This window comes from Vombatus ursinus, unplaced genomic scaffold (assembly GCF_900497805.2).
Source record: "Vombatus ursinus unplaced genomic scaffold, bare-nosed wombat genome assembly UNPS02014808.1, whole genome shotgun sequence".
Lineage (NCBI taxonomy): Eukaryota > Metazoa > Chordata > Mammalia > Diprotodontia > Vombatidae > Vombatus > Vombatus ursinus.
The window spans coordinates 1,655,008-1,680,155 of NW_020954586.1; the positions used below are offsets into that span (position 1 = coordinate 1,655,008).

At 41.7% G+C, this 25,148-nt stretch overlaps 1 protein-coding gene across 9 annotated transcripts; it reads left to right on the plus strand.

Annotated features, from left to right (window-relative positions):
- Nucleotides 1-3,724: 3,724 nt before the first annotated feature.
- Nucleotides 3,725-21,403, plus strand: LOC114052560 (zinc finger protein 260-like). Of its 9 annotated transcripts, none has more exons than XM_027875224.1 (7): nucleotides 3,725-3,848; nucleotides 7,165-7,429; nucleotides 7,755-7,813; nucleotides 11,157-11,283; nucleotides 13,476-13,571; nucleotides 15,682-15,780; nucleotides 18,658-18,745. In XM_027875224.1, the coding sequence occupies exons 2-6, from the start codon at nucleotides 7,393-7,395 to the stop codon at nucleotides 15,729-15,731; spliced, it is 369 nt and encodes a 122-aa protein (XP_027731025.1). In that variant the 5' UTR covers nucleotides 3,725-3,848; nucleotides 7,165-7,392; the 3' UTR covers nucleotides 15,732-15,780; nucleotides 18,658-18,745. The 9 variants fall into 9 exon arrangements, with proteins under 9 accessions (XP_027731025.1, XP_027731024.1, XP_027731017.1 ...); XM_027875223.1 differs by lacking the exon at nucleotides 15,682-15,780 and adding an exon at nucleotides 16,333-16,420; XM_027875216.1 differs by lacking the exon at nucleotides 15,682-15,780 and having other exon boundaries at nucleotides 18,658-21,403.
- The last annotated feature ends 3,745 nt before the right edge of the window (nucleotides 21,404-25,148 follow it).

Here is a 25,148-nt window from a genome sequence, read left to right on the forward strand (position 1 = left end):
AAAATGACAATTCTATCTAAATTAATCTACTTATTCAGTGCCACACCAATCAAACTACCAAAAATTATTTTATAGAATTAGAAAAAATAATAAATTTCATCTAGAAGAAAAAATGGTCAAGAATATCAAGGGAATAAATGAAAAAAAAAACTGTGAAGGTGGCCTGGTCACACCAGATCTCAAACTATTTTATAAAGTGGCAATCATCAAAACAATCTAATACTGTCTAAGAAATGGAGTGGTGGATCAGTGGAATAGATTAGTTGCATAATACATTGTCTGATGGATCATTAAGTCAGTAATCCATCATCAAGGGAAATGCCAGAAGCTACTTAGAGGAAGTGTGGTTCTGAATTGCAGGTAGAATGTCTATATCTGGGGAAAAGATTGAGGGGTTGGCCTTTGAATGGCCAAAGGTAGGATTATCTTGACTCAGTTTCCATACTGTGTTCCTTTTGAACAGGAATTTTTCCCACCTGGTTATCCTGAATCTGGCTATGAGGAGAAATTGCTACTGCAAGATGAGTTGTCAGCTGTGACTCTTACCTGAAATAAAACAGAGCTGAGGATGCTTCATCCTGGTGTAAGTACTGACTCATTCTATGCCCTGAGGTTTAGGCCTAAAGGACCAATTTTGATATTGTTATACTTATGTGTCTTTTTTTTCATTTTATAACCAATTTCTATAATCAGAACAAGTGGTCAGTGGAAGATATAACCACTATACATATTTGAGTTTTCAATCTGAGTTTACAGTCATGCCGTGTCCCAAACAACCAAACAAATTAGCATTTGGGCTTGTCATATGTCTAATCGTTATGTAGTCATGTATACTATTAAGTCCCTGAAGTATCTTATTCTTTTATAATGCTATGCAGATCATTAGACAAAGGTTTCTTTTTAAAAGTCTATGAAAGAAAGACATTAATCTATTACTTTTTGAGGTTAAAAGTAGAAACTCTTCTTTTTTTATTTTAAAGAATAGAATTTCATTACAATTAGTCATCTTAGTGGAGAGTAATATTTATGTGATATCTATTCCATTTGAATATGGTTAACAACTGAACAGGTTTTACCATAGGCAACTCATTTGATACACACTGTTCTCTGTATACGATTGGGAATTAATTACTTGGTGTATCTACACAACCCTTCCCAGGTCTTTTGTTACAACTGGAGTAAAGTCAGCCTCTTGTAAGAAAATTCATTTGTGTAACCATTGAACCCTAGGGGTGGGAAAGATTCTAAGATTCTACCTACCAAGAGTGTTGATCCTATGTTTTCATATGTAAGGTTAGATTGTCAATAGCATCTGATCCTCCTAAGGGAAATTGGAATTGGTTGGAGTGGAAAATTTTGAGAAAGCAACAAGATCAGATAATCCTGTACATCAAATGCAAATGATTCTTATGGGGTATGTAAAACTTAAATTTTCTGAAGTTTCAAGTGAACTAATTTGATGTTTCTTTTATAACCCTATTGTTAATAAGATCAGAACCACAAGGTTCGAGCTAGTTTTCACCACATGAACTAGGTATTGGAGAGAGAAAATCTGAGAGGCTGCATAGAGATCTGTTTTGTAAAAGATTTTAGCAGGATCACCTAAGGAGTTTTTATAAGCAACTTGGAACCAGAGAAGCAAATCTATTAAAGATGAGACTATCCCAGGATGTCTAAGAGAAGATGTTCCAGAGACCAGACAACTACATGGAATATCTGAGATCCAACATGAAATTTGTTGACTAAATGACCATTAGGAATGGGTTACTAAAATACAAAAGGACTTAATGTTAGTTAATGTTGGTCGTCATTATCGTGTGACTTTGGCTTTTTTTTTTTTTTTTTTACTATATTTGTATGCTGAGTTCTCTCAGTTATCTTGGTGTCATGTGAATTTTCCTTCTAAATTAGTCCACAAATTTAGATACTCTTACTATGGCTTGTAGTATGGTTAATCATTCTTCTTGTTCTTGCATTGACCAGTCACAATTGGTCTCTCATTAACAAAAAGGGAGAAATCGAGAAAAGTAAATGATTCTGATTCTATTTTGTAACTGATTCTATTCTGTATCACCCCTGTGAGAGTACCCCTAAGATTAGTATGTCTGTTTTCTATGAGTTACCTTCCCAAGCGGGTGCCCTGTTCATAGAGTAAGCCTGTTTGCTGAAGGGAGCCAATCAGGAGCTTGCAATGAGCTAAAGTCTCGCTTAATCCCAGAAGCTGGCTGACCTTGCTGAGCTGTGCATCTCTAACCAGCTTAAACCAGCCTGGCAGTCCATTATTCCTGCAAAGCAAAACATCTTGCTTCTGTGACCCACCTGTTCCTGGGAAAAACTGTCAATTCTTTACCCTAACCCCTCCCTGAACCTCAATTTTGTGGTTTTCAAGCATAAATTGCCCCTACTTCTCCTAGGTTAGTTAGGGCTCTAGTAGCTGGTTGCCTCAACACTAGTTTCTGATTTTCCTTCTAATCAAACCTTTCTGCCATCAACTCAACTTGGACTCCTCCATATTTAAGGGGTGGGCTTCACCCCAGTTGACACCCGAAACGTGTCATAAAATTGCCCAAACCATGGGCAATTCTTTGTCTCTGAATTTATTTCAGAAATTCAGCTAGCCTGTAATAAATTCACTTTCAAAATCCAGTTCTTCCTAATCACTGCATGCCATCGACCCTCCCTTTGCCTCCCTAGGTATGTGATGGAGGAAAATGGTAACAAGTGTGGTCATTCTCTCCTTGGTCATGTTGTTTTCCTGCTTGTGCTTGTATTAGAGTTGTGGGTTGCAGTTCATTTGTAGGCTCTTCTGCATCCTCCATATTAGCAAAACCAAAACCTGAGTGTCCCACTCAGGGAACCTTGTGGAAGATACTACTGGGAAGAATGTAGGAGCAGGTCATGAGAGGTGGAGCGTACAGTGGGAACGAGACCTGGAGTTGGGATTGGGTGTAGCCACAAAGAAAGGCCAGTTGGTGAGATTATAGCCTCAGGCAAACTCCAGAGATTTGGCCGTGTGGCAAAGTCCAGGGTTTTTCCTAGATCCCATCCTCATCAATCTGAGTGATCCTCTATGGCACAGGTGTCAAACAAGCGAACCAGATTAAAATGTAATGGGGAGACACTTAGCAAAATAAATGAAAACATACTAAAACTAGACAACATTGCATTTTTAAACTAACTCAGTGGCTCCTGATATTTGAGTTTGACACTACTAGTCTAGACAACGAGTCTTTGTGAAGAAGATCTGGGGGTCCTAATGTTTGCATCAAAAGAGGCCTAGTTTCCCCAAAAAGGGAGACAGGGGTGCCCAGTCCTCAGCCTTGGTCATACTCTGGGCACACAGGAAGATCCTGGGTCACAGGGCCATAGACCCAGAAAGGTTGATTGGGGTCATTTTACGCATTAGGAAATTGAAGCCTACATAGGGGAGGTGACCAGAAATCTTTTCGTTTCTTTTAAAATAAAGTCGGGCCAAAACGATTCTTCTCCACGGACATAAATGAAAGTGTCAGTGGGTGCAGGCCAGCCCAGGTGCGCAGACTCAAGCTTTGGAAAGGAAGGCCGCAATACCTTCTGGGGAATGGAGTCTGGGGCCCGGAGTGCGCCGAGCCCTCTTGCTTCCGGACTACATTTCCCAGAATGCACCCCTAGTCCATGCTGCGTTTTGGCTCGCTTGGTCTTCTAGCCTTTGCGCAATACCGCAGAGCGTGATGCATTGTGGGAATGATTATTCTGGACTGCGTGGTGTGAGGCCGCAGTCTCTGGAGTGAGACTTTACCTCCGCCTTGTCTCGCCACAGCGCCCGCTCCGTCCCCCTCTGCCCCTGAAGTGGGCGCTCGAGCTGAGAGGTGAGTAAGCCGGGAGGAAGTGCGCGCGCGCGACCCGGCTCTGCTCTCCCCTTCCCCTATTCCTGCATTGAGGGCCCAACGTGTCCACCCGAGGCTGTGCGCACGCGCGGCTCACTGCGGGGGGGGGGGGGGGGCGGGGGCGTGGTCTCCCCCAGCCCATCCACCTCTGTGGCCGCCTAGGGAGTGAGGATAGGGAGTCAATGCGCACGCGCGGATCCACCTTTCCTCCCTCTCTCTGCCTGTGAGCGCCTGTGTGTAGGATCCCCACGTGACTGCACGCGTTGGACAGTCTCATATAAAGTGAGTGAATTGCCACGTGCTCCCCCCCCCTCCGGTGGTCGTTGTCCTTCCACAGTGAGCTCTCTCCTCTCCCCAAGCCCTCGGAATTCCCCCTCGTTCTCTGCCACACCAGCTTCACCCCCACATGAACCCGACCCCCCATTCCATCTTCTCCCGCCTGCCTTCCCCAGGCCCCAGCCCCCTATCCAGGCAGCCAGGCAGCAAGCATTTATTAAGCACTTACTGTATACCAGCGTCCGTGCTGAGGACTGAGGGTCCAAAGAGGCAAAAACCCACCTTCTAATGGGGGGGCAGGAAGGCTTTGGGGCCCCAAGGACGCGCCCCCTCCCCATCAGGCCCCATGGAGCTGGACAGGCCATTGTCCGTGCCGGCGTTTTAGCGCCGGCTCTGCGCCCCCTGCCTTCCAGGAACTTCCACCCCAACGGGGAGCGCAGAGGAAGAAGGGGCTCTGGCCTGCATCCCTGGGGTCTGGCAGGGGCAGGCCGGGCTGACCGCGGCCAGAGTCCAGGGGGCGGCCCAGGCGGCGATGGTCAGAGTGGCGGCAGCAGAGGGGAGCGGGCCAGGGAGCGGACGTCCCACCGGCCGCTGGCTCCTGAACTCCGCTTGAGTAGGAGAGTTCCTTTGCAAAGATATTTTTTAGCCAAAAAAGTAAGATGTAGAGGGTATTATTTAGAGGTAGTAATTTGATTAAGAAATCAAGGCTAGTTAAATTTTGCTTTCTTTAGTCTGATAACTAAAAATTGGGTCCTTCATGGCTGTGAATTCAGTAAATGTTTGCCTTAAAAAAAGCTGTCCTAAGTGCACATCCTTGTGGGGTCCAAAATTGGCCAATCTAAAAGAAAAACCACTGAGGCGGAGCTCCGAGCCAGTAGTGCTTTATTAAAGATCCATGGCCCTCTCTAATGAGGTGGACCGCAGATCTTCCTCACGATCTGAGATGCCCCCTTACTTCAGGCCCTTAGTTGTATAGTGTTTGATAGCCAGAGACACAGAAGGGGCCAAGTGAAATAGAGTTTCATTGGATGATAGACCTTGATGTTGACTCCACACAGGCCAGAAATCATGCATCAGCATGGGTGGTCACAGGCCCGGGTTATCTCCGATGTGACTAAGTGGTCATCATATGGGTCCTCCCTCATGTTGGACAAGAGAGGGTGGTCTGGAGACACAAAAATAAGTTGGAGGACTTTCCATATCATATCGAGATGATAAGGATGGGATCTGAACCCCTAAAAGGAAAAGACCATGTCTTTGGGATCTGGACCCCAAAAAGGAAAATCTTTGGACTTTCCCAAATCCCTGGCTTTTGCCTGAGGCTGTAATCCACTCAATTGATTTTTCGTTGTGGCTACACCCAATCTCCCAATTCCCTTACCTCCCCATTGCCTCTGGCCACTTTTCACCCTTAATCCTATCTAGACTCCATTCTCCCTTGGCCACCCCTGGCATGGTTCTGGTCCCTGGTGTTCTGTTCACCCCACCTTACTGGCCACTCCCATCCAGATCCTCCTTAGACCCCCTCCTCCAGTCACCCCAAACTAGTTGACTACTCCTAGATCCCTCCCACAGTCTTTTATGTATAAGGTCCATCTTGTCTTCATTAAAATGCTCAGATTCTTAAATTCTAGCCACTGCTCAGATTCTTAAGATCTGACCCGTTTGTATTAGCGATACAAATGCTTAGATGCCTTAAGAGTCTGGCAAATATGACAGATGTTCTATTAAACCTTGTCTTTGGCTGAAAGAAGGCTTGGGTCGAATTCTTTCGGGCAGGATCCGTGTGTTGTGATTTTGGGGTCCCAGCACCCCTAAACCTCAACAAAGACATCTAGCCCATGCAGGGCAGAGTCATGTACTCAATCCCCAAAAGTGTGGGAGTCCTCTAGTTAGCATACTTGTGGTTAGGCAAGTGAACTTTATAACAACCTGTGAGCTTTATTTATAACAGGTTAATTAACAGTGAACTTACTGGCTCATAGTCAAAGTTTGGGACCTAATATAAGAAACAATCTATCTAACCGTATCTAATTATTCCTGTATCTAAAGTATATAAATCACATTAATATATGTAATCCTATACTAATGTTAGTTGACTAAGTGTATATTAGTGGATAAATATAATACTAATAATTGCTAATGATCACTACCCCTATGGAATCACACCAAGCTGACTAGTACTGATTGGAGATAAGTTTGGGTCTAAATTAATCATTTCCCTCATCCTCATGCAATGTGCTTTATAAGTCTGTGTGTCTCTGTCTAGGTTTCTCTGAATGGGAGGATGCATTGCCACATCCAAAAAAGTGATCACCAATTGGCCAGTGTTCTGGTATTTACTCACCTCTGTGCTAGGTCATAAGGCCTTCCTTGTTTCTCCTACAGTGTTAGCTGCAAGGTGCTTTTTAAATATTATATTTCTCGATTGAATGAAATTCATTCCTCATGTATTTTTGTGTCCAAGATCCGTGATTATCTCAGAAGGCACTGAATTACAATATGTGGGTTATGTGTTTGTGGACATTCGTGTGTCTGTGTATGTGACCTCCATTTACATTAAGGAGATGAATGTGTACGCATGGCAGGCATGGTGTGTTGGGAGCGTGGCATGCTTTGAGGGTCTTTGTGTAAGTTTAGAAGTTGGACACATTTGGGGAAAGGGCAACCCCACACCCCAGTGCACACCGCTCCTCACTCTTTGCTGTGGCCTTAGTAATTCATCATCACTTGATTGTTGACCCCTGCCTTAGATCATATTTCTCCATCAATGTGACGCAGTAAAGGTTTCTCCTATAATGAAGTATTGCACACAGTCTGCGTGTCAGGGCCTGTGGATGGCTCAGAGAACCCTGTGTGATTGTGACTCCTTGCTCCCTCCTGCTGTCTCCATTCTTTTTTCTGGCTTGACTAGTGTCCGGTAGAGTCCTCTGGCCCAGAGGTACAGCGTCCAGCTGGAGATGGGGATCTGAGCCCCAGAGTGAAGGGCCCATTTAAAGTGATCTTGCTTTTCTGCTTCTAGGCCTCAGCTCTCCCAGAAGAAGGTAAAGGGTGTAAAGGACACTTCCCATGTCCTGGAAAAGCAGACCCCCCCAGGAGGTGACTCCTGCCCTGAGATCTTCCCTCCGGCTCGAGGGCAGCACCTGAGGTGAAGGAGCAGCTCCTAGCACCGCCGATAGGGCAGTGCCTCTGGGCGAGGAGGCCTTAGAGTGAAGGCTGAGCACAGAGAGCCCAGCCAGGACCATTGACCATGGCGGAGTGGGCTCCGGGGCCAGAGGAGACAGGAGGTGAGCATCTCAGAAGTGTTGGGGAAGAGCCGCCTACCCAGTGTGGGAGACAGGGAAGTAGCTGCCTCAGGGGACAGCTGTGAGGAAAAGGTTTATATGTTTATTTGTTCATCAGTTTCTTTTAAGTCTTTCCCAATTTTAATTTGACTTGGGCTCCACTGGGCTGTGTTGTGGGCTACGTGAGGCCTTTGTGTGTGACGCCTCTGATCCAGAGTATGGGACTGGCAATGGAGAGGGGTTGGGGGTAAGGGAGTCTAGTGAAAGCTTTGATTAGGAGCTGTAAGGTAAGGTTCATCTCCCACATGACTTCTTTCTTCTTGTCCAGCTCAGCCTACACAACATGAGGAGGGAATGAATTCTGGGTTCCTGACAGTGAGGATTCGGGTGAGTTTGATTTTACTCTCTTTTCCTGTGTCCCATGTTGTGCCATATAGTTTCTCAGTGGAACTTTTCTTTCCATAATCTTCGGTGTTCCCAGTTCACCCAAGTCTCATCCAGGCACCTGAGCCTCAGTCGTTCTCCAGAATCTTCTGGCTATCTTGATCTATGGCATAGAGAAGGTAAATCCATAGAACTGGAATGTCTTCATAATATGAAGCAGCAAATTTTAGAACAAATGTATATAATTTGAAAACCAGTTGTTTTTATGATTGTAGTCATGTGAATGATGGAACTTTAGCATTTAAATGTGAGTCCAAAAATTGAACTAGTTGACTCAAGATTTTTTTCCCCTTTCATTTCAACATAATTAAGTTGTCACTATGTTCCAGGCTTTGAGTGATGCAGGTCTGGAATATTCTGCTCAATTTGCTGCCCAGCTTTTTGGCAATGTCATTGATAACCAGGAAAGTGCTAAGGTTATAGAAGATTACTTGGTTGATATGACAACAAAAATAATTTTTTGGATGAGCTCCTGATTGTTTTTTTTACGTAATTTATTTTTAGTTTTCAGCATTCACTTCCATAAGATTTTGAGTTTTAAATTTTCTCTGCCTCCCTTCCCTCATCCCTCCCCAAGATGGCGCACAATCTGATATAGGCTCTACATATACATTCTTACTAAACATATTTTCATATTAATCATGTTGTAAAGAAGAATTAGAATGAATGAGAGGAACCACGAGAAAGAAGAAACAAAACAAAAAAAGAGAGAGCAAATAGTCTGCTTCAGTCTGCATTCAGACTTCATAATTCTTTTTCTGGATATGGACAGCATTTTCCATCATGAGTGTTTTGGAATTGTCTTTGATCCTTGTATTGCTGAGAAGGGCTAAGTCAATTAAAGTCAGTCATCGCACGATGTGGCTGTTACTGTGTACAATGTTCTCCTGGTTCTGGTCACTTCACTCAGCATCAGACCATACAAGTCTTTCCAGGTTTTTCTGAAGTCAGCCTACTCATCATTTCTTAGAATGGTATTCCATTCCATTCATATACCACAACTTGTTCAGCCATTCCCCAATGGATGGGCATCCCGTCAATTTCCAATTCTTGGCCACCACGAAAAGAGCTGCTATGAATATTTTTGTACACGTGGGTCCCTTTCCCATTTGTATGATCTCTTTAGAATACGGACCTAGAAGTGCTATTGCTGGGTCAAAAGGTATGCACATTTTTATAGCCCTTTAGTTCCATACTGCTTTCCAGAATGGTTGGATCAGTTCACAACTCCACCGACAAGGCATTAGTGTTCCAATTTTCCCACATCTTCTCCAGCATTTATAATTTTCCTGTTTTGTAATGTTGGCCAATCTGATAGGTGTGATGCTCCTGATTATTTTTATCAAGCAAAGCTGCAAAGAAAGAGACTGTGTTTGCTACTGTCATGGAAATTCTTCTGCCCAGGCTCATCATAAAAAGGCTTATCTGTAGGAGGTTTTCCAAATACTTTTTTTTTTGTGAGTCTATCATCGATAGAGTTTCCTTCAGATGGTAGACATTAAAGAACCTTCTGAAAGAGATCTGTAACCCTCAGTAGAGTTTAGCCTAGCCATCATCAAAGGAAAAACCAAGGTGAGGAAGAAGGCTTATTACCCAGACTATGATAGCCAGTTGTATGGACTGGTCATAGAGTTGGTCTGTAAGCTCATATAATTTGTTCAGAACTGGACCCAAAACACCCGGTGGAAGTGAGTGGGCTGAATTGGGAAGTTGTGTAGTTCTGTGAATGACACAGGATTTTGCTTGAAACAAAAGCATTTCCCTTGTTTTTCTGGTAGTAAAGCAAAGAATAGCACTAACTCTGAAGAATTCCTATTTGGGTCCAACTGAAGGGCATCAAAGGTCATGTATTGGGTGTCAATAGGTTGCAGTCTGTTGCCAGTCAAAAATTACATGCCAGAAGCAGCACAAAAAGCCATCAACAGGGCAGCTAGGTGGCGCAGTGGATAGAGCACCAGCCCTGAAGTCAGGAGGACCTGAGTTCAAATCCAGTCTCAGACCAAACACTTTACACTTACTAGCTGTGTGACTCTGGGCAAGTCACTTAATTCCAATTGCCTAAAAAATAAAATAAAACAATAATAAAAAGTCATCAACAGAAAAAGCCTGACCAGACAATGAAATGTGATGGGCTGGAGAATGAAGTCTGAGCCAGAAAAGCCTCTGGCGTCCTGGTTGGCCTTCTTCTGGAGGTTTTTCTGGGAGGTGGGGCACAATGATCAAGTATGCTAAGAAGGCGTGGATGGATTACAACCTTTATAATTGGATCATGGATACACAAAGCACCTACTAAGTGCTCACCTCTGTGCTTAGTGCTGGGGATACAGAGGTATAAGATAGGCCTTGCTTTCAAGGAGCTCCCATTTTCATGGGGGAGACAACATCTATGAAGTCAGATAGACCCCGTGGTTCTTAAGGTGTGGCAGCAAAGCCAACGGTAGGGCCTCTTCTTTAATGCTATTTCCATTAGTGAAATCATATCAGCTTCTGATTTTGAGCCATTTGTCAGTGTCGGAGACCTCTCTTTTCTGGGTCTTCAGTTGCTGTGGCCCCAGCCCCTGCAGGAACAGTGGCCAGACTGCATCTCCACAGGGGCTGCTTCCCAGGATGGTGGTTGGGGACACTGAGATAGAAGCATTGCCATCCCCAAGGCAATGCCCAAGGGTTTAGGGTCCTGCGAAGTCTCATCAGGCTCTGAGGGGAGGTGGCGGTCAAGGTGATGGTCATGGTTTGTGCCCTGATCGCAAAGGTCAGAGTACCATTCAAATACTGGAGAGAAGTTCTCCCTTGAAACTTTGCAGTTCTCTGTATGTTATCTTTAGTTAATTAGTATTATCATGACCTGAGAAGCAGAATTTTGTTTCAGATCTCCACAGGACAAAGGAGACGGTAACCTTAGAGTCCATGCAGTCTGGTTAGTGCTTAGAACTGGGGAGAACTCTTAGCCTTTTCTGGGATATTGCTTCCCTCGTAAGTCTGGACAGAGTAAGTTGATTAGTAATAGAGAACGATTGCTATAATGCTAGAAATTGTATTTGGAGCATGATTGCCAATATTCCTATTGATATTGAATGGAGGTTGGTTCTGTTCTTTGGTTTGGGGCTTTAGGAGCAAAATGGTTGCTGCTCTTGGGGCCACTTGGAGAGAGATTTTTGTCAAGATGAACTTGAGCGCTCCAGGGAAACTATGTATGTGCTACTGAGTCTAGTACAAATTGAGGCACGTAAGAAATCAAGAAATATTTGGAAGAATCATCTTTGGTTAAGCAGGAATGTGTTTGACTCAGGAATCAGTGACCTTCAGGGACGTGGCCGTGGACTTCACCGGGGAGGAGTGGAGGCGTCTGGATCCTGCCCAGAGGGCCCTCTACAGGGACGTGATGTGGGAGACCTATGAGAGCCTGGTCTTTCTGGGTAAGCGCGTCTGTCCTTGTGTCGTGGAATCCATCCACGAGGGTCTGTGCACTTTCTTTGATGCAGGTCATGAGAGGTCTCAGCAGCTCAGCTGAGGGTTGGCTTATTGTGCAAGAATATATAAGGTGGTTATGTGGGAAGAGTCCCAGATCTTTTAGGTCCAACAGGTAGTGTTTTGTTCTGAAGACCCAGGTGAAATTGTACAGATAAAATCCCGTAGCTCCCTTGTGCTGGCTCTCAGGCTGTAGCTTCCCTACTTCATGGACACTTAGGTCAATGATTCTTGCTGAATTACCAGGAGAATGATGACCCTGCTTCCTCCAGCAAGTCTTCCCTCCCCTCTTCCCCTGGGAGTGCTTTTCCTACAGCTTTGCTTAGTGTGGTTTTCACTCTCCCCATAGTGAAAGCCTGTGAGGCAAACAGGGACCGTGTTTTAGCTGAACTTGGTATCTCTCCCAGCGCATCCTCTGTCTGTGTTGTTCAGTCGTTCAGTCTGACTCTGTGTGACCCCATGGACTTTGTCCATGCGTGGGGTTTTCTTGGCAAAGATACTGGAGTGCCTTGCCATTTCTCTCTCCAGTGTGTCCCCCTTTTACAGACGAGGAAATGAGGCAGACAGGTTAAGTGAGTTGCCCAGGGTCACACAGCTTGTAAGTGTCTGAGACTGGGTTTGAACTCACATCTCCCTGACTCCAGGCCTGGTGCTCTGTCCGCTGCACGGCCTCATTGCCCCTCTTCTGTCTATAGTAAGTAGTAAAGAACTTTTTGATTACATTTTTGACAGTTTCAAGTTGGGTTAAAGTTCATAGGTCAGACCACGTAACTCTTGTGGCTCAGAGAGCTCTGGGGATTCTGTGGTACCTAAAGCCTTTTCCAACCAACTCCAAACATCCTGTCTGGGCTTACTGCATATCGTTCCTACTTCGGCCACTTTAGGGTCCAGTTGGTCAGTTGGTCAGTAAGCATTTATGAAGCACCTACTGTGTACTTGGCTTACTTCCTGTCCTCCCACAGTACATACCACCTTGTCTCTCTCCATACCTTTGTGTGACCTCCTCAGTGAAGCCTGTCCTCATCCCCACTGCTACCAGTGCCTCGGTCCCAAAATTACCTTGTTTTTCTTTCAACATTTTCTTTTTACTCACATACATATATGTTGTTTTCCTCCATTGGCATCGATTCTCATGTTCTTGTCTTTATATCAGCATTGCCTGTTTTAGTGCCTGGTGCATAATAGATGCTTATTGAGCACCTGTCAATTGATTGCATCTCTGAATCTCAGCTGAGATCTGTGAAAAGGTCTTAATTTCTTAGCAAAAAGTGGATCCATGAACTAATTTTCTTTCTGAGCATAGTTCCATCCTCAAGTTGGGTCGAAGCTTTGTAAGGTCTCTCCAGTGATGCAGATCATACACCATCCTGGCTTGACCACGCCCTCCCATATGTTTGCTGTGTGGGTCTCCTCCCAATGTGCTGGAGGCCACCCTCCCTTTCCTTGATGTTATGAGTAGATACTTGGGCCGTCCGTCTGTCACCTAGCGCCCTCAGTGCCTGACTGGCCCTTCTTATGCATTTCCTTGGGACGTGCTTTATTCCTGGTCTGTGACTTCGTCATTGGCCATGTGTCACAGCTTGTTCAGACCTTCTGTTAATTAGCCTCTTTGTTGCCCTCTATGTGATATCCACGTTTAGTTCTTTCCACCTGGTAGCACAATGCTGGTTCGTATTAAAAAGAATGAGTCTACTTTGGGGATCATAAAAAGAACTTGGCAATTTCCACAGGTGTTCACCACTGTGATAGCGGGTGGCGGGGTCCTCCCTCAGTGGATAACCCCGTGGAATGCATCAAGCTCTAGAACGTCTAGAGCACTCTGGACGAGGTCAGCAAGCACTCTAAATGGTTTGGCCTCTGCGTTCACAGAGGGAAAAACAAGTGGATAGAGGATAACATGCATTTGGATGGCAAGCCGTAGTGCTTGTCTACTCCGTGGACAGTACAGGTGGACAGGTTCTTGGACCTGGTATTGTGACCCATCTTTGTCCCTGAGAATACCCAACACAAAAGCATATGCTCCAAAAGCCTTTGTCCCACCCATTGGGCTTTCTTTACTGCCTGCTTTTCCATGAAGAGAATGGAATTCCCAGACACTTTTCTATCCCTGTCAGTTTCTCATTTACCTCCCGCTGTTTAGGAATTCCTGTTTGTATGCTGGATGTGATCTTCCTGTTGGAGGGAAGAGAAACACCATGGAGGTCCGAGGGAGAAGTTCACAGAGGCCTTTGTCCGGGTGAGTCATGCAAGCAGCTTCTGCCTTGATCTGTTCTGTGGTCTTACTCTTTTTTCTTTTTTTTTTATTTAATTAATTTATTTTGAATTACCAACAATCACTCCCATAAGCTTTTGAGTTTTAAATTTTTCTCCTCCTTTCTCCCCACCTCTGTCTCCAAGACAGCACACAATCTGATACAGGCTATACACATACATTCCTATTAAACATATTTTCACATTAGTCATGTTGTAAGGAAGAATTAGAACCAATAGGAGGAACCACCAGAAGGAGGAAACAAAACACAACAGAAGAAAAAAAAATAGCAAATAGTATGCTTCTATCTGCATTCAAACTCCATAGTTCTTTCCTTGGGTGTGGATAGCATTTTCCATCACAGGCCTCTGGAGATGTCTTAGATCCTTGTATTGCCAGGAAGGGTTAAGTTTATCAATATTAGTCATCGCACAACGTGGCCGTTATTGTGTACAACGTTCTCTTGGTTCTGCTCACTTCACTCAGCGTCAGACCATACAAGTCTTTCCAGGTTTTTCTGAAGTCAGCCTGTTCATCATTTCTTAGAGCAGAATAGTATTCCATTCCATTCATATACCACAGCGTGTTCAGCCATTCCCCAATGGATGGACATCCCTCAATTTCCAATTCTTTGCCACTGTGGTCTTACTCTTGTAGTGGCGTCACTGAGTCCCACAATATGACTGGTGGGTTTTTCTCTTATTATTTATGGCTTTCTTGCTTTCCGAAAAAGACTGCACCATTTTGTAGTTCTACCAGTTGGATAATATCATGCCTACATTTCCACAGTCCCACTGGCATCACATTCTGTAATTCTGTGAATTCAAGGGATTTTATGCTGTATCTTTAAGATGTTTTCATTTGAATTTTTGTAATTATTGGAGCATTTGAACAATCTTCTTGTGGCTATTGCTAATTTGTGTTCCTTTCAAAATGTTTTTGAAATCTTTACTCATATCTTGTTTTTGCTCACCTTAATTTTTTTCTTTTAAATTTATTTTTTATTCTGAATTTCACAAATATCAATAAACATGAATGCATCCATATGTAAAGAACAGAATATGAAACTCCAAATCTCCAATATGTTCAGCTTTTTTTAAAAAAGTATAAAATAAATGTAGCACATTAGTTTCAGAATTCTTCTGCTTGTGTCTCCTGAACCTCCTTCTGTGTCCTTTGCATTCTTTTAGTTCTTTATTACCACAGTTTTTTCTTTTACTCTTTCTTTGGGCATCACTGTCTCATGCCCTACCCCGCCCCTGCTATTCTTGCCCCACCCCCCCCCAAAAAATCTCCTTTTTTTTGTTTAACACATAATTGTACTCAATTAAAACACATGTTGGTCCTGTCTGAAAAGGTATATTCTGAACCTTTTACTTTACCTTCATTTTCTATTTTTTAATACATTTGGTTTATTCTACACTTAAATGCCAAAAAAAAGAGAAAGCATTCCCATCTGCAAAGTAGAACACAAATAGATGTTTGTATATGAAACCACAAATCTCTCCCTCGTACAATTTGCTTTAACAATAACAACAGCAATAATAATAACTGTCATTTGTATAGAGCTTAGTATGTACTAGGCACTGTGCTAAGTGCCTCATGATTATTATCACATTTCATTTAATTTTATTTATTTGTTTATTTATTTTTTAGGCAACTGGGGTTAAGTGACTTGCCCAGGGTCACACAGCTAATAAGTGTCATATGTTTCGTCTGAGGCCAGATTTGAACTCAGGTCCTTCTGACTCCAGGGCTGGTGCTCTATCCACTGTGCCACCTAGCTGCCCCCCTATTATTATCACATTTGAACCTCACAACAACCCTGGGAGGTAGTTGTTATTATTATCTCCATTTTACAAATGAGGAAACTGAGGCAAATAAAGGTTAAATGACTTGGCCAGGGTCACACTGCTAGTAAGTGTCCAAGGTTAGATTGGAACTCAGGTCTTCCTGATTCCAGGCCCAGAGCTTTATCCACTGCACCACCTCGCTGCTTCTTAAAAGATATATTAAAAACATAACAAACTACAGTTATCTTTCTTGTCTTTGACTCCTTTTGGACTTCTGTTCTCTTTTGTCCATTTTCTTTTAGATGCTGCAGTGACCCCTATTGCTTTTTTCTTTGGCTACCACTACCACTGATCCCTTTGCCTGCTCCAAATGCAAAGAAGAAAACAAATCAATAAGCGTGGTGAGCCAAAACCAGTCTACACTGGCCACATCAAAAAATGTGCCTCAGCCAGTCACTTCTCTGTTAGTAGTCCTCATCAGTCTGCTGGAGTTGTGGTGGTCATCGCTTTGATCTGAGGTCTTACATCTTTGAGGTTTTATTTTTCACCACAGTGGTTCTCATTTTTTGATGTCATGGATCCCTTTGGTAGTCTAGTGAAGCCTATAAGCCCATTCCCACTATGATGTTTTTAAATGCCATAAATATATAGGATTACAAAGGAAATAAATTATTTTGAAATACTTATCAAAATATTGAAAGAAGTCTTTCAAAGTTGTTTAGTCACCCTCCAACCCCCACCCCCAACAAAACATAGCCTGGTTTTTGGTTTTTTCTCTCTGCAGATATACTATTTTTAATTGGCTTTCAATTTTTTAATGAATTGAATTATTTTCTTCTTTCACACATGTATTTTTCATTTTTCTATAGTCAATGTTTCCATGATGACTTCGTTTTCTTGAAAAGATAGTAGTATATCACCTTTCCATTTTTGAAAAAGATTTATTTCTTTAGGTGTCACAGAATCACAGAAGTTCAGAGTTGAATGGAACCTTAGTGCTATCTAGTACAATCCATATCTGATAAGAATACCTTCTGCAATGTAAGTGGGAAGTGACCATGCCACTTGTACTTGAGGACTTTCAGTGACAGGAAAGCCACTACTTCCTAAGGCAGCTTGTTTGACTTTGAGAAAGCTCTAATTATTAGGAAGTGCATTAACCCAAATTTGCTTCTTAAATCTCCCAGTTCTGTCTTTTGGGACTCAGCAGGTCAAGTATGATACCTCCTCCATGTGAGATCCCTTCAAATGATTGGCCTGGGGCAAGATCCTTAACTTCTCTTGGGAATTCCCTACATGGGAGGAGGGAGGAAGAGGGAGAGGGAGCTTTCTCTAGGTCATATTCCCGGTGGCTTCAGCTGAACTCTGAATGGGCATCCAGAGCCATTCACCATTCTGGTTGCCCGTCTTTGGATGTTCTTCAGCTTATCAATAACTCTGTTATACTAAGAATAAAACACAGTCCTCCAGATGTGTGTGACCTGGGCAAGATTGAATTTTTGCGTTCTGTACTCTGACTCTCTTTTAACCTAAGATAATGTTAGCTTTATTGGCTGCTGTGTGTAAGTACTTTACTTAAGTTGAGCTAAAATTACTGGACCTTTTTCAGATGAACTGCAATGCAGACATCCCTCCTATATTTTATCTTTGCTGAGATGTTTCTGAATTGAAATACAGGACTTTATACTTATCACTATTATATTTTTATAAGTTTCTAACCCATTGATTTACCCTTTTAGAATCTCTTTGGATTCTAACTCGTCTGTTTTGTTAGCTATCCCTCCATGCTTTGCGTTATTTGCAAATTACACTGGCTGTGAATGTTATTTCATTGAAGTTATTGAAAAATTTTTAAAATGAGGCCCTATTTCAGTGAAAATGACCCTCTAATCTGTGAAAATTGAAAATTGATACCCTGCTTTGTTTTGTATTGTTTTAATAAGGCTTAGTCAGTTTACGAATTAATGATCAATCCACTATGTATTGGGTGGCCCCCTCATTAGGTGAGTTTGAGCTCTCTTAAGCCTGTAACTTCAGTTACCTATTGTGAAATTTGAAAATTGATAGTACATGATTATTGATTGAGAATTATATCTAATCGGTGTAGCAAATCAATATTTATGAATCAAATTCAGACTTGATTGTATAAGGCCTGTTAATAAAATTTGTAAGAGTTTAACTCCTCTATTCCTGTGGACTGAAGTCCAGCCACAAAGGTTCAAATCTGTGAGCTCTTGCTGACCATGGAGAGAGATGAGTCAATCAGGATGTTTGCCTATAATGGGACTTTCCAAAGGATGTTAGTTAGGGATGTTGGTCCACCTGGTGAGGAGCTGATGTAAACAGCACCAACCAATCAGGAGTGAAATATGTCTGTAAATGCTATAGAAGAGTTGTTCTGACTGTCATGTGTATCCTTGACTACTGAGGGGTCTTGGAACCAGTTTATTGGTGTTTGCTAGTCATACCAATAAATTGATCATACTTGAACTTTGTACCTCAGTTTTTCCTTATCACAGATTTTTGTTGTGACAAATCTTTTAATTTTCAGTATATCAAATTTTAGCTTTTATAATTTTATATTTATAGAAAACCTTTTACAAATCAAGTTGAAATTTACTATGTATTCCTTTCTTCTTGGCTGCTTTTGAAATCATCTTGCCCTTTATTGCAGATGGACAATAATGTATTTCTGTGATTTGAATTTGATATTCACCCCATTTGGTAGTCAGTAGATTTTCTGTTGAATCTATCTTTTTTCAATATTTTTTTGAAATTAAAAGAAATCACTAAACTATATTGGTTCTTTTTTTTTTTTTTTTAGCAATTTTGGGAGAACCCATTAATTCTTAGGTTCTCCAGAGATCTGTCAATTTTATTTGTATAGATTCCAAGTTAAATAAATTTCTAGTTGAAGAATTTTCTGAGCTAGTTTTTCTCATTTCTGTGTGGTTTTCCACTCTTCTGTTCTGTAGAAAGTAATTTTGTTTTTCCCTGTGTTGTTTTTAATGACATCTAAAAGTGCTTTCATTTCTCTAAAATAGAATTCATTTAGTCCTGGGCACCTAGGCACATGTTACTATCTCCTCCCTCCTTTGATTTCAGTTTCTTCAAACTATGTTTTTTTATGTGTGTGGGGGGGGGGTTTCCTGCTTGGTCCAGCTTGAGCACCATTCTCCTTGGTAGAGAATTAGAAACTAGAATTTATTCTAAAGTAGATTCCTTTCCTCTGTCAAAACGAAAAATAACTAGTGACCTTTGTCTGTTATTTCTTTCAGATTCCCTTCATGTGAACAGGTTTGAAAGCAGGGACTCAAATCTGATGCAGGGCATTTGCATGAGAGCATCATTCAAGAAAAAGCTGCCAAACGAGATAGTAGTCAGGCATTCCAAGATGAAAGAAGCTAGGGAATGTGGTGTCATTATGGAGAAACAAAAGTACAAGCAGGAGAGACAACCAAGACAAGTAACAGTTACTCCCAGAACAACTTTTAATAAAATGATCCTACCTCAGTGTTCTACATTTGGGAGAAATTTTAGTCTGAGGTCAGTCTTGATTTCACTGTGCAGAGAGACGATGGGAAAATGTCTCCATCAATGTAACACACATGGAATGAGCTTCCAGAATTATCCTGATCTAATTACACATAATACACTTTCCATAGGGAAGAACCTTTCTAAGTATAATGCATGCAGAAAGCCCTTCAGTTACCACTCAGACCTAGTTAAATTTCATGGAATACATACTGGAGGTAAGTTAGCACATATTAAATACAATGAATATGAGAAAGCCCTCAGCTCCAGACAAAGCCCAGCTAAACAAAGGATTCATATTAGAAAGAAATCCTTTGCATATAATGATTTTAAGAGAGACTTTACTTGGAAGGCAAATCTTATTTGCCACCTGAAAACTCACATTGAGAAGAAACTCTTTGATTTTAATGAATGTGGAAAAGCCTTCAGCAGGAGGAATCACCTTGTCAGACACAAGGGAACTCATACTGCCGAGATACCTTTTGTATGTATTGCATGTGGGAAAACCTTTAAGCATTGGTCAAACCTTTTTACCCATCAGAGAACTCATACAAGAAAGAAACCCTTGAATGAATGTGGAAAAGCCTTCAGTCAAAGTGGAATGCTCAAAAACCATCAACAAATTGATACAGGAGAGAAACTCTTTGCATGTAATGAGTGTGGGAAAGCATTTAGGTACAATTCCAGCCTTATTACCCATCAGAGAACTCATACTGGGGAGAAACCCTTTGAATGTAATGAATGTGGGAAATCCTTCAGTGAGAATGTAGTACTCAAGAGGCATGAGAGAACTCACACTGGAGAGAAACCTTTTGCATGTAATGAATGTGGAAAATCCTTTGGTGATAGTGTAGTACTCAAAAGCCATCAGAGAATTCATACTGGAGAGAAACCCTTTGAGTGTAACGAATGTGGAAAAGCATTTAGCCAGAGGGGACATCTTATTACCCATCAGAGAACACATACTGGAGAGAAACCTTTTGCATGTAATGAATGTGGGAAAGGTTTCCGAAATAGGACAAACCTGATTACTCATCAGAGAACTCATACTGGGGAGAAACCTTTTGCTTGTAGTGAATGTGGGAAAGCTTTCAGCAGGAGGGAACATCTTACTAGACATCAAAGAACTCATACTGGAGAGAAGCCTTTTGCATGTAATGAATGTGGGAAAGCCTTTAGGCACCAGTCACATGTTATTACCCACCAGAGAACTCATACTGGAGAGAAACCTTTTGTGTGTAATGAATGTGGGAAAACCTTCAGCCAGAGTGAAGTACTCAAAACCCATCAGAGAATTCATACTGGGGAGAAGCCTTTTGCATGTAGTGAATGTGGGAAAGCCTTTAGGCATAAGTCAAGCCTTATTATCCATCAAAGAACTTATATTGGGGAGAAACCCTTTGCATGTGATGAATGTGGGAAAGCCTTCAGTGAAAGTGAAGTATTAAAAAGCCATCAGAGAATGCATACTGGAGAGAAACCCTTTGAATGCAATAAATGTGGGAAAGCCTTCCGCCATAGAGGACATCTTATTAATCATCAGAGAACCCATAGTGGAGAGAAACTCTTTTCATGTAGTGAATGTGGTAAAGCCTTCAGTGAAAATGAGTTACTCAAAATTCACCAGAGAAGTCATACTGGCGAGAAACCCTTTGAATGTAATGAATGTGGAAAAGGCTTCAGCAGAAGGGAACACCTTATTAACCATCAGAGAATTCACACTGGAGAGAAACCTTTTGCATGTCATGAATGTGGGAAGGGTTTCAGCCAAAGGGGGAATCTTATTACCCATCAGAGAACTCATACTAGAGAGAAACCCTTTGCATATAGGGAATGTGGGAAAGCTTCCATTGAGAGTGTAGTTCTCAAAAACCGTCAGAGAACTCATGCTAAAGAGAAATCCTTTGAATATGATGAATGTAGGAAAGGTTTCAAGTATAATACAAATTTTATTTCTTATCAGCAAACTGATGCTGGGGGAAAAACCTTTTCTGTACAGTTAACATAAGAAAGTCTGTGAATAAAGTACTCAGAAGTTATTAGAGAACTCAGTGCAGATAAGTCCTTTGTAATGAGTGTGTGGAAGCCTTCTGCAGAAGGAACCACCGTATTAATCACAGAACTTGGAGAGAAACCCTTTGCATTTCTCTGAATTTGGAAAAGGCTTCAGTGAAGAGGGAAATATCAAAATCATCAGAGAATGTACATTAGTGGGAAACCCTCAGTATAATGGATTTGGGACAAATATCACTAAAGGGGATATCTGAAAATCTTATTAAGTGCCAGAGAACCCATACTAGAGAAGATTCTTTGTATGTAATTAATGTAGGAAAGCCTTTAACCAACTCAGGAGTGGAACCTTTTGAATTGTATTTACCTGTCAGCAAATCTTATTTCCCATCTAAGAAATCATGCTATTAACTTTTTTGATGTAATGAACATGAGGAAGTCTGTAGACTGACCTTATTAGAGGGATTGAAATATTTTGAATGTAATAAAACAAATAATTGCTAATGATCGCATGTTTTACATGTCTTGGGGAGGCGGTCCTCTAAAAAAAACTAAGGAATCTTTTTTGACCCTGTTGAAGTTAACATTTTTACCAATGTCTCATTAAAGGGCACAGGTGGCATGTTCAGCAAATTTGCACATAAAACAAGGCTTAGAGGGATCGTTAATACACTGGATGCCAGAATGAGGAGGCAAAAGATTAGAGATTAGAGCATTTGGGCTAAATCTAATAAGATGAAATTTGGTGGGGAAATAAAAAGTTGGATGCTAGAGTATTAAGAAAATTCCAAAAGTTAGAAGACAGAGGGTTAGACAGCAGTTGTGAAAAAAAAGTGGGAGTTTTGTGATCTGCAAGCTCGGTATGAGCCATGATTGTAAATTTTGTTGTTTAATTGGTCGTATCTGAATGTGACCCCATTTGTGGTTTTATTGGCAAAGATACTGGCATGGTTTGCCATTTTCTTCTCCAGCTGATTTTACAGATGAGGAAACTGAGGTAAATAGTGTTAAGTGGCTTGCCCAGGGTTACACAGCTAGTAAATGATTGAGGCCATATTAGAACTCAGGTCTTCCTGGCTACAGGCTCAGCACACTATCCTGCCCCACCTTGCTGCCCTTGGATTGTAATATGGCAGCCAGAAAAAACCCAGGTGCAATCGTGGCCTATATTGAGGAGCATAACTTTCAGGAATTGGGAAGTAAGTTACCCTGTACTCTTCCCTCATCAGGCTTCTGCAATTATTGTGGTCATTTCTGGACAATATAAGAAGGATATTAATAAGCTTGAATATTAATAAGGCGGGAAGCCAGAATGGTGGAGCTTTGAATCCAGATGTTTATCATTTGAGGAAACTGGTCATATGGAACCTAATGATGAAGAGATTCATGGGAAAAATTAATCTGTCTTCAAGTATTTAAAGGTTTTTCATGTGAAGGCAGGATTAGCCTTGTTCCATTTGACCCCTGAGGATAGAACCAGAAGCAATGGGGAGAAACACAGACTTAACAGGACATTGTTCAGGGTGATGGAGGCAGAACCTGGAAAACAATATATATAAGATGGCTACACTGATGTATGTGAAAAAAATAACAAAACTAAATGTTATATTACATATTGTAATGTATATGTCATATGTTATAGTGAATTCATCCTGGAGAATGAGAAAATGCACTTCCTTCTCACAAGGGGAGGATTGTGGACATAGAACGTTGCATATACTATCAGACTTTCTTGACATAATCGTTAGATTCCCTAAATTACTGTTGCCCTCTCCCCCATCTTTTTGTTTTTTTAAAAGAAGGATGGCCTTCTAGAGGGAGTGGAGGGATATATTTGGAAATAAATGGTATAAGAACAAAATAGATCAGCAAAATACTTAACCTCATAGAGATTGGGAACGTATATAGACTTCACCTAGGTATTAGCAAAATATTTTATGAAGTCTTGTGTTATTCTTGTGGAAAAAATACTGTCGATTAGAGAATAATACGGCTGGCCAGATTGAAAAACTGTTAGGTCAGCCCCCCCAAAATGGTCATTAAAGATTTTGTATCAAATTGGAAGGCCTAAAGGAGAGCACTTCAGGGACCTGCGATACTTTCCGTATTTTTATCAGGGACTTGGATTCAGGCAGATGCTTGTCCAATTTTCAGGTAACACAAATTTTCTCCCCGTATCTCACCAGCTCCACTATGGAACTTCTCCATCATGTCATCGTTCCCCAGGAAAGGCATCATTGGGAAACCTCATTCTCCTGCGAGACGGAATCTGCCTGGTCCTCATGTCTTACTAGTATCCTCTGTGCCCCTCCTGCTCACTCCCCTCCTTGGCAGCTGGAGGCAAGGCAGGGCCATGAACCCCAGTGCCTCTTTTTGACAGCGGCTCAGCACAGTCCTCCACAGCCCACCATCTACACTATTGTTGGATTGCATCATATCCTCACATAACGGTGCTTCTGCCACCTTTCCACCAACGCTTTTCAGCTTCCTTTTGTTTGTTGTCTTCCATTCGATTGTAAGCTCCGTGAGGTCAGGGACTGTCTTTTGTATTTGTAGCCCCAGGATTTAGCACTTGGCAGGTGCTTAATATTTATTGACTGAGGACAGCTAATATGTTGAATGATAAGAACCAATAAGATTTAGATAATCTAAAACATTCAGCAGAATTTATTTTTGTATTCTGAGTTTAAATACCTATGACAGAAAGTATGTGAAGTGAATCTCTTTCGTGCCACTTGGTTTTTATTTATTTTTTATTTGATGAGGCAATTGGGGTTAAGTGACTTGCCCAGGGTCACACAGCTAGTAACTGTTGAGTGAGGCTGGATTTGAACTCAGGTACTCCTGACTCCAGGGCCAGTGCTCTATCCACTACACCACCTAGCTGCCCTTGCCACTTGCTTTTTAAATACATAAATACGTAGATGCATATGTGTGTTTGCACACACACACAATAAATTCCATGTGTTATTTTCAAAACTATCCCACTTGTCTATTTCCTTCTGAACTTCCGTGCATTTTAAAAAGATGTTTCAGTACCTTTCTTTTGGGGAGAATTGCTATTTCCAACCCTTCTCCCCCAACAATCCTCCACCCAATTAAAAACCTAGAGAGAAAAAAAACACTTATAAAAACAAGCATAGTAAAGCAAAGTAATTCCATAGAGTGGCCTTGTCACAAAATATGTGTCCTTTTCTACAACTTGGGTTCGTTATGTCTCTGTCAGAAGGTGGGTAATAGTTTTCCTTCTAGGCCCTCTGAAGAGATGGTTGGTCGTTACAGTGATGAGTTATTAAATCTTTCAAAGTTTTTCTTTACAATGTTACCGTTGTATAAATTGTTCTAGTTCTGCTTGATTCGCTACATCAAGTGAGATTACCCAGGATTCTCTGAAATCGTCTCTCCAAAGACCCCTCCCGTATAGCTCTTTCCACCCCCGGCCCCCACTCTCATCCAGTTCCTTAATCCTTCATTCAGGATCTCCACCCTCTTCTTTCTTACCACCTCTGCTCTTACACCTGCCTGCTTCCTATGTTGACTTTGATGTATTTCCACACCAAACTCTGTGTTCAACCCTCCTTTGTCTGTTTCAGACAATTTGTACGCATTCATCAAGCAAGAAAATTCCAAAACTGAATTAATTCTTTTCCTGAGGATTTGGTGGCACGGTTCCTGGCTCTGCTTTCTAGTAGCTGCTCATGCAGGAGGGAAGAGGCAGGGCTTGGGCAAGGCACATGGGAAGATTCCCTGGATGCACAGCTAGATGGGATGGAAAGGGCCATCACATTCAGAGCTACCATTAGATGGCAGTAGAGTTGCATTAGTCAGTGCTATGATGCCTGGTGCCTGATGGAGGATTTTATTTTTTACCAAATCATTGCAATGTTAGTCGTTAAGGAAAAATTTTCCTGAATTTCATTTTCCTCATCTCAAATTGAGTAGCAATCGACAAAAATATTAAATATGAAACTTTTAAAAAATGAGCATATATATGAAATTGTCATCTTTTTTTAGTTTAACATGGGATTTACTTTTTTCAGTTCATTCCCTTGACATCTTCTGATCTCTTTTTCTTTGTATTTATTGTAATGATGGAGTTTCTCATGTAATTATAGTCAAGGTGTGTGTTGTCCTTACTTTCAGTTCTTTCCTCTGCATTACTTCATGGGCCCATGTTTCTTTTGCGGTAAAATTTCTTTTAGGTGGTTTATTAGTAATCCATCAT

Bases quoted from the DNA above. Each gene is read 5' to 3' on its own strand.
- LOC114052560 (XM_027875216.1), top strand. From the start codon at position 7,393: ATGGCGGAGTGGGCTCCGGGGCCAGAGGAGACAGGAG. The intron at 7,814-11,156 runs GTGAGTTTGATT...TGTTTGACTCAG, and splicing joins TCCTGACAGTGAGGATTCGG to GAATCAGTGACCTTCAGGGA. The intron at 11,284-13,475 runs GTAAGCGCGTCT...CCCGCTGTTTAG, and splicing joins TGAGAGCCTGGTCTTTCTGG to GAATTCCTGTTTGTATGCTG.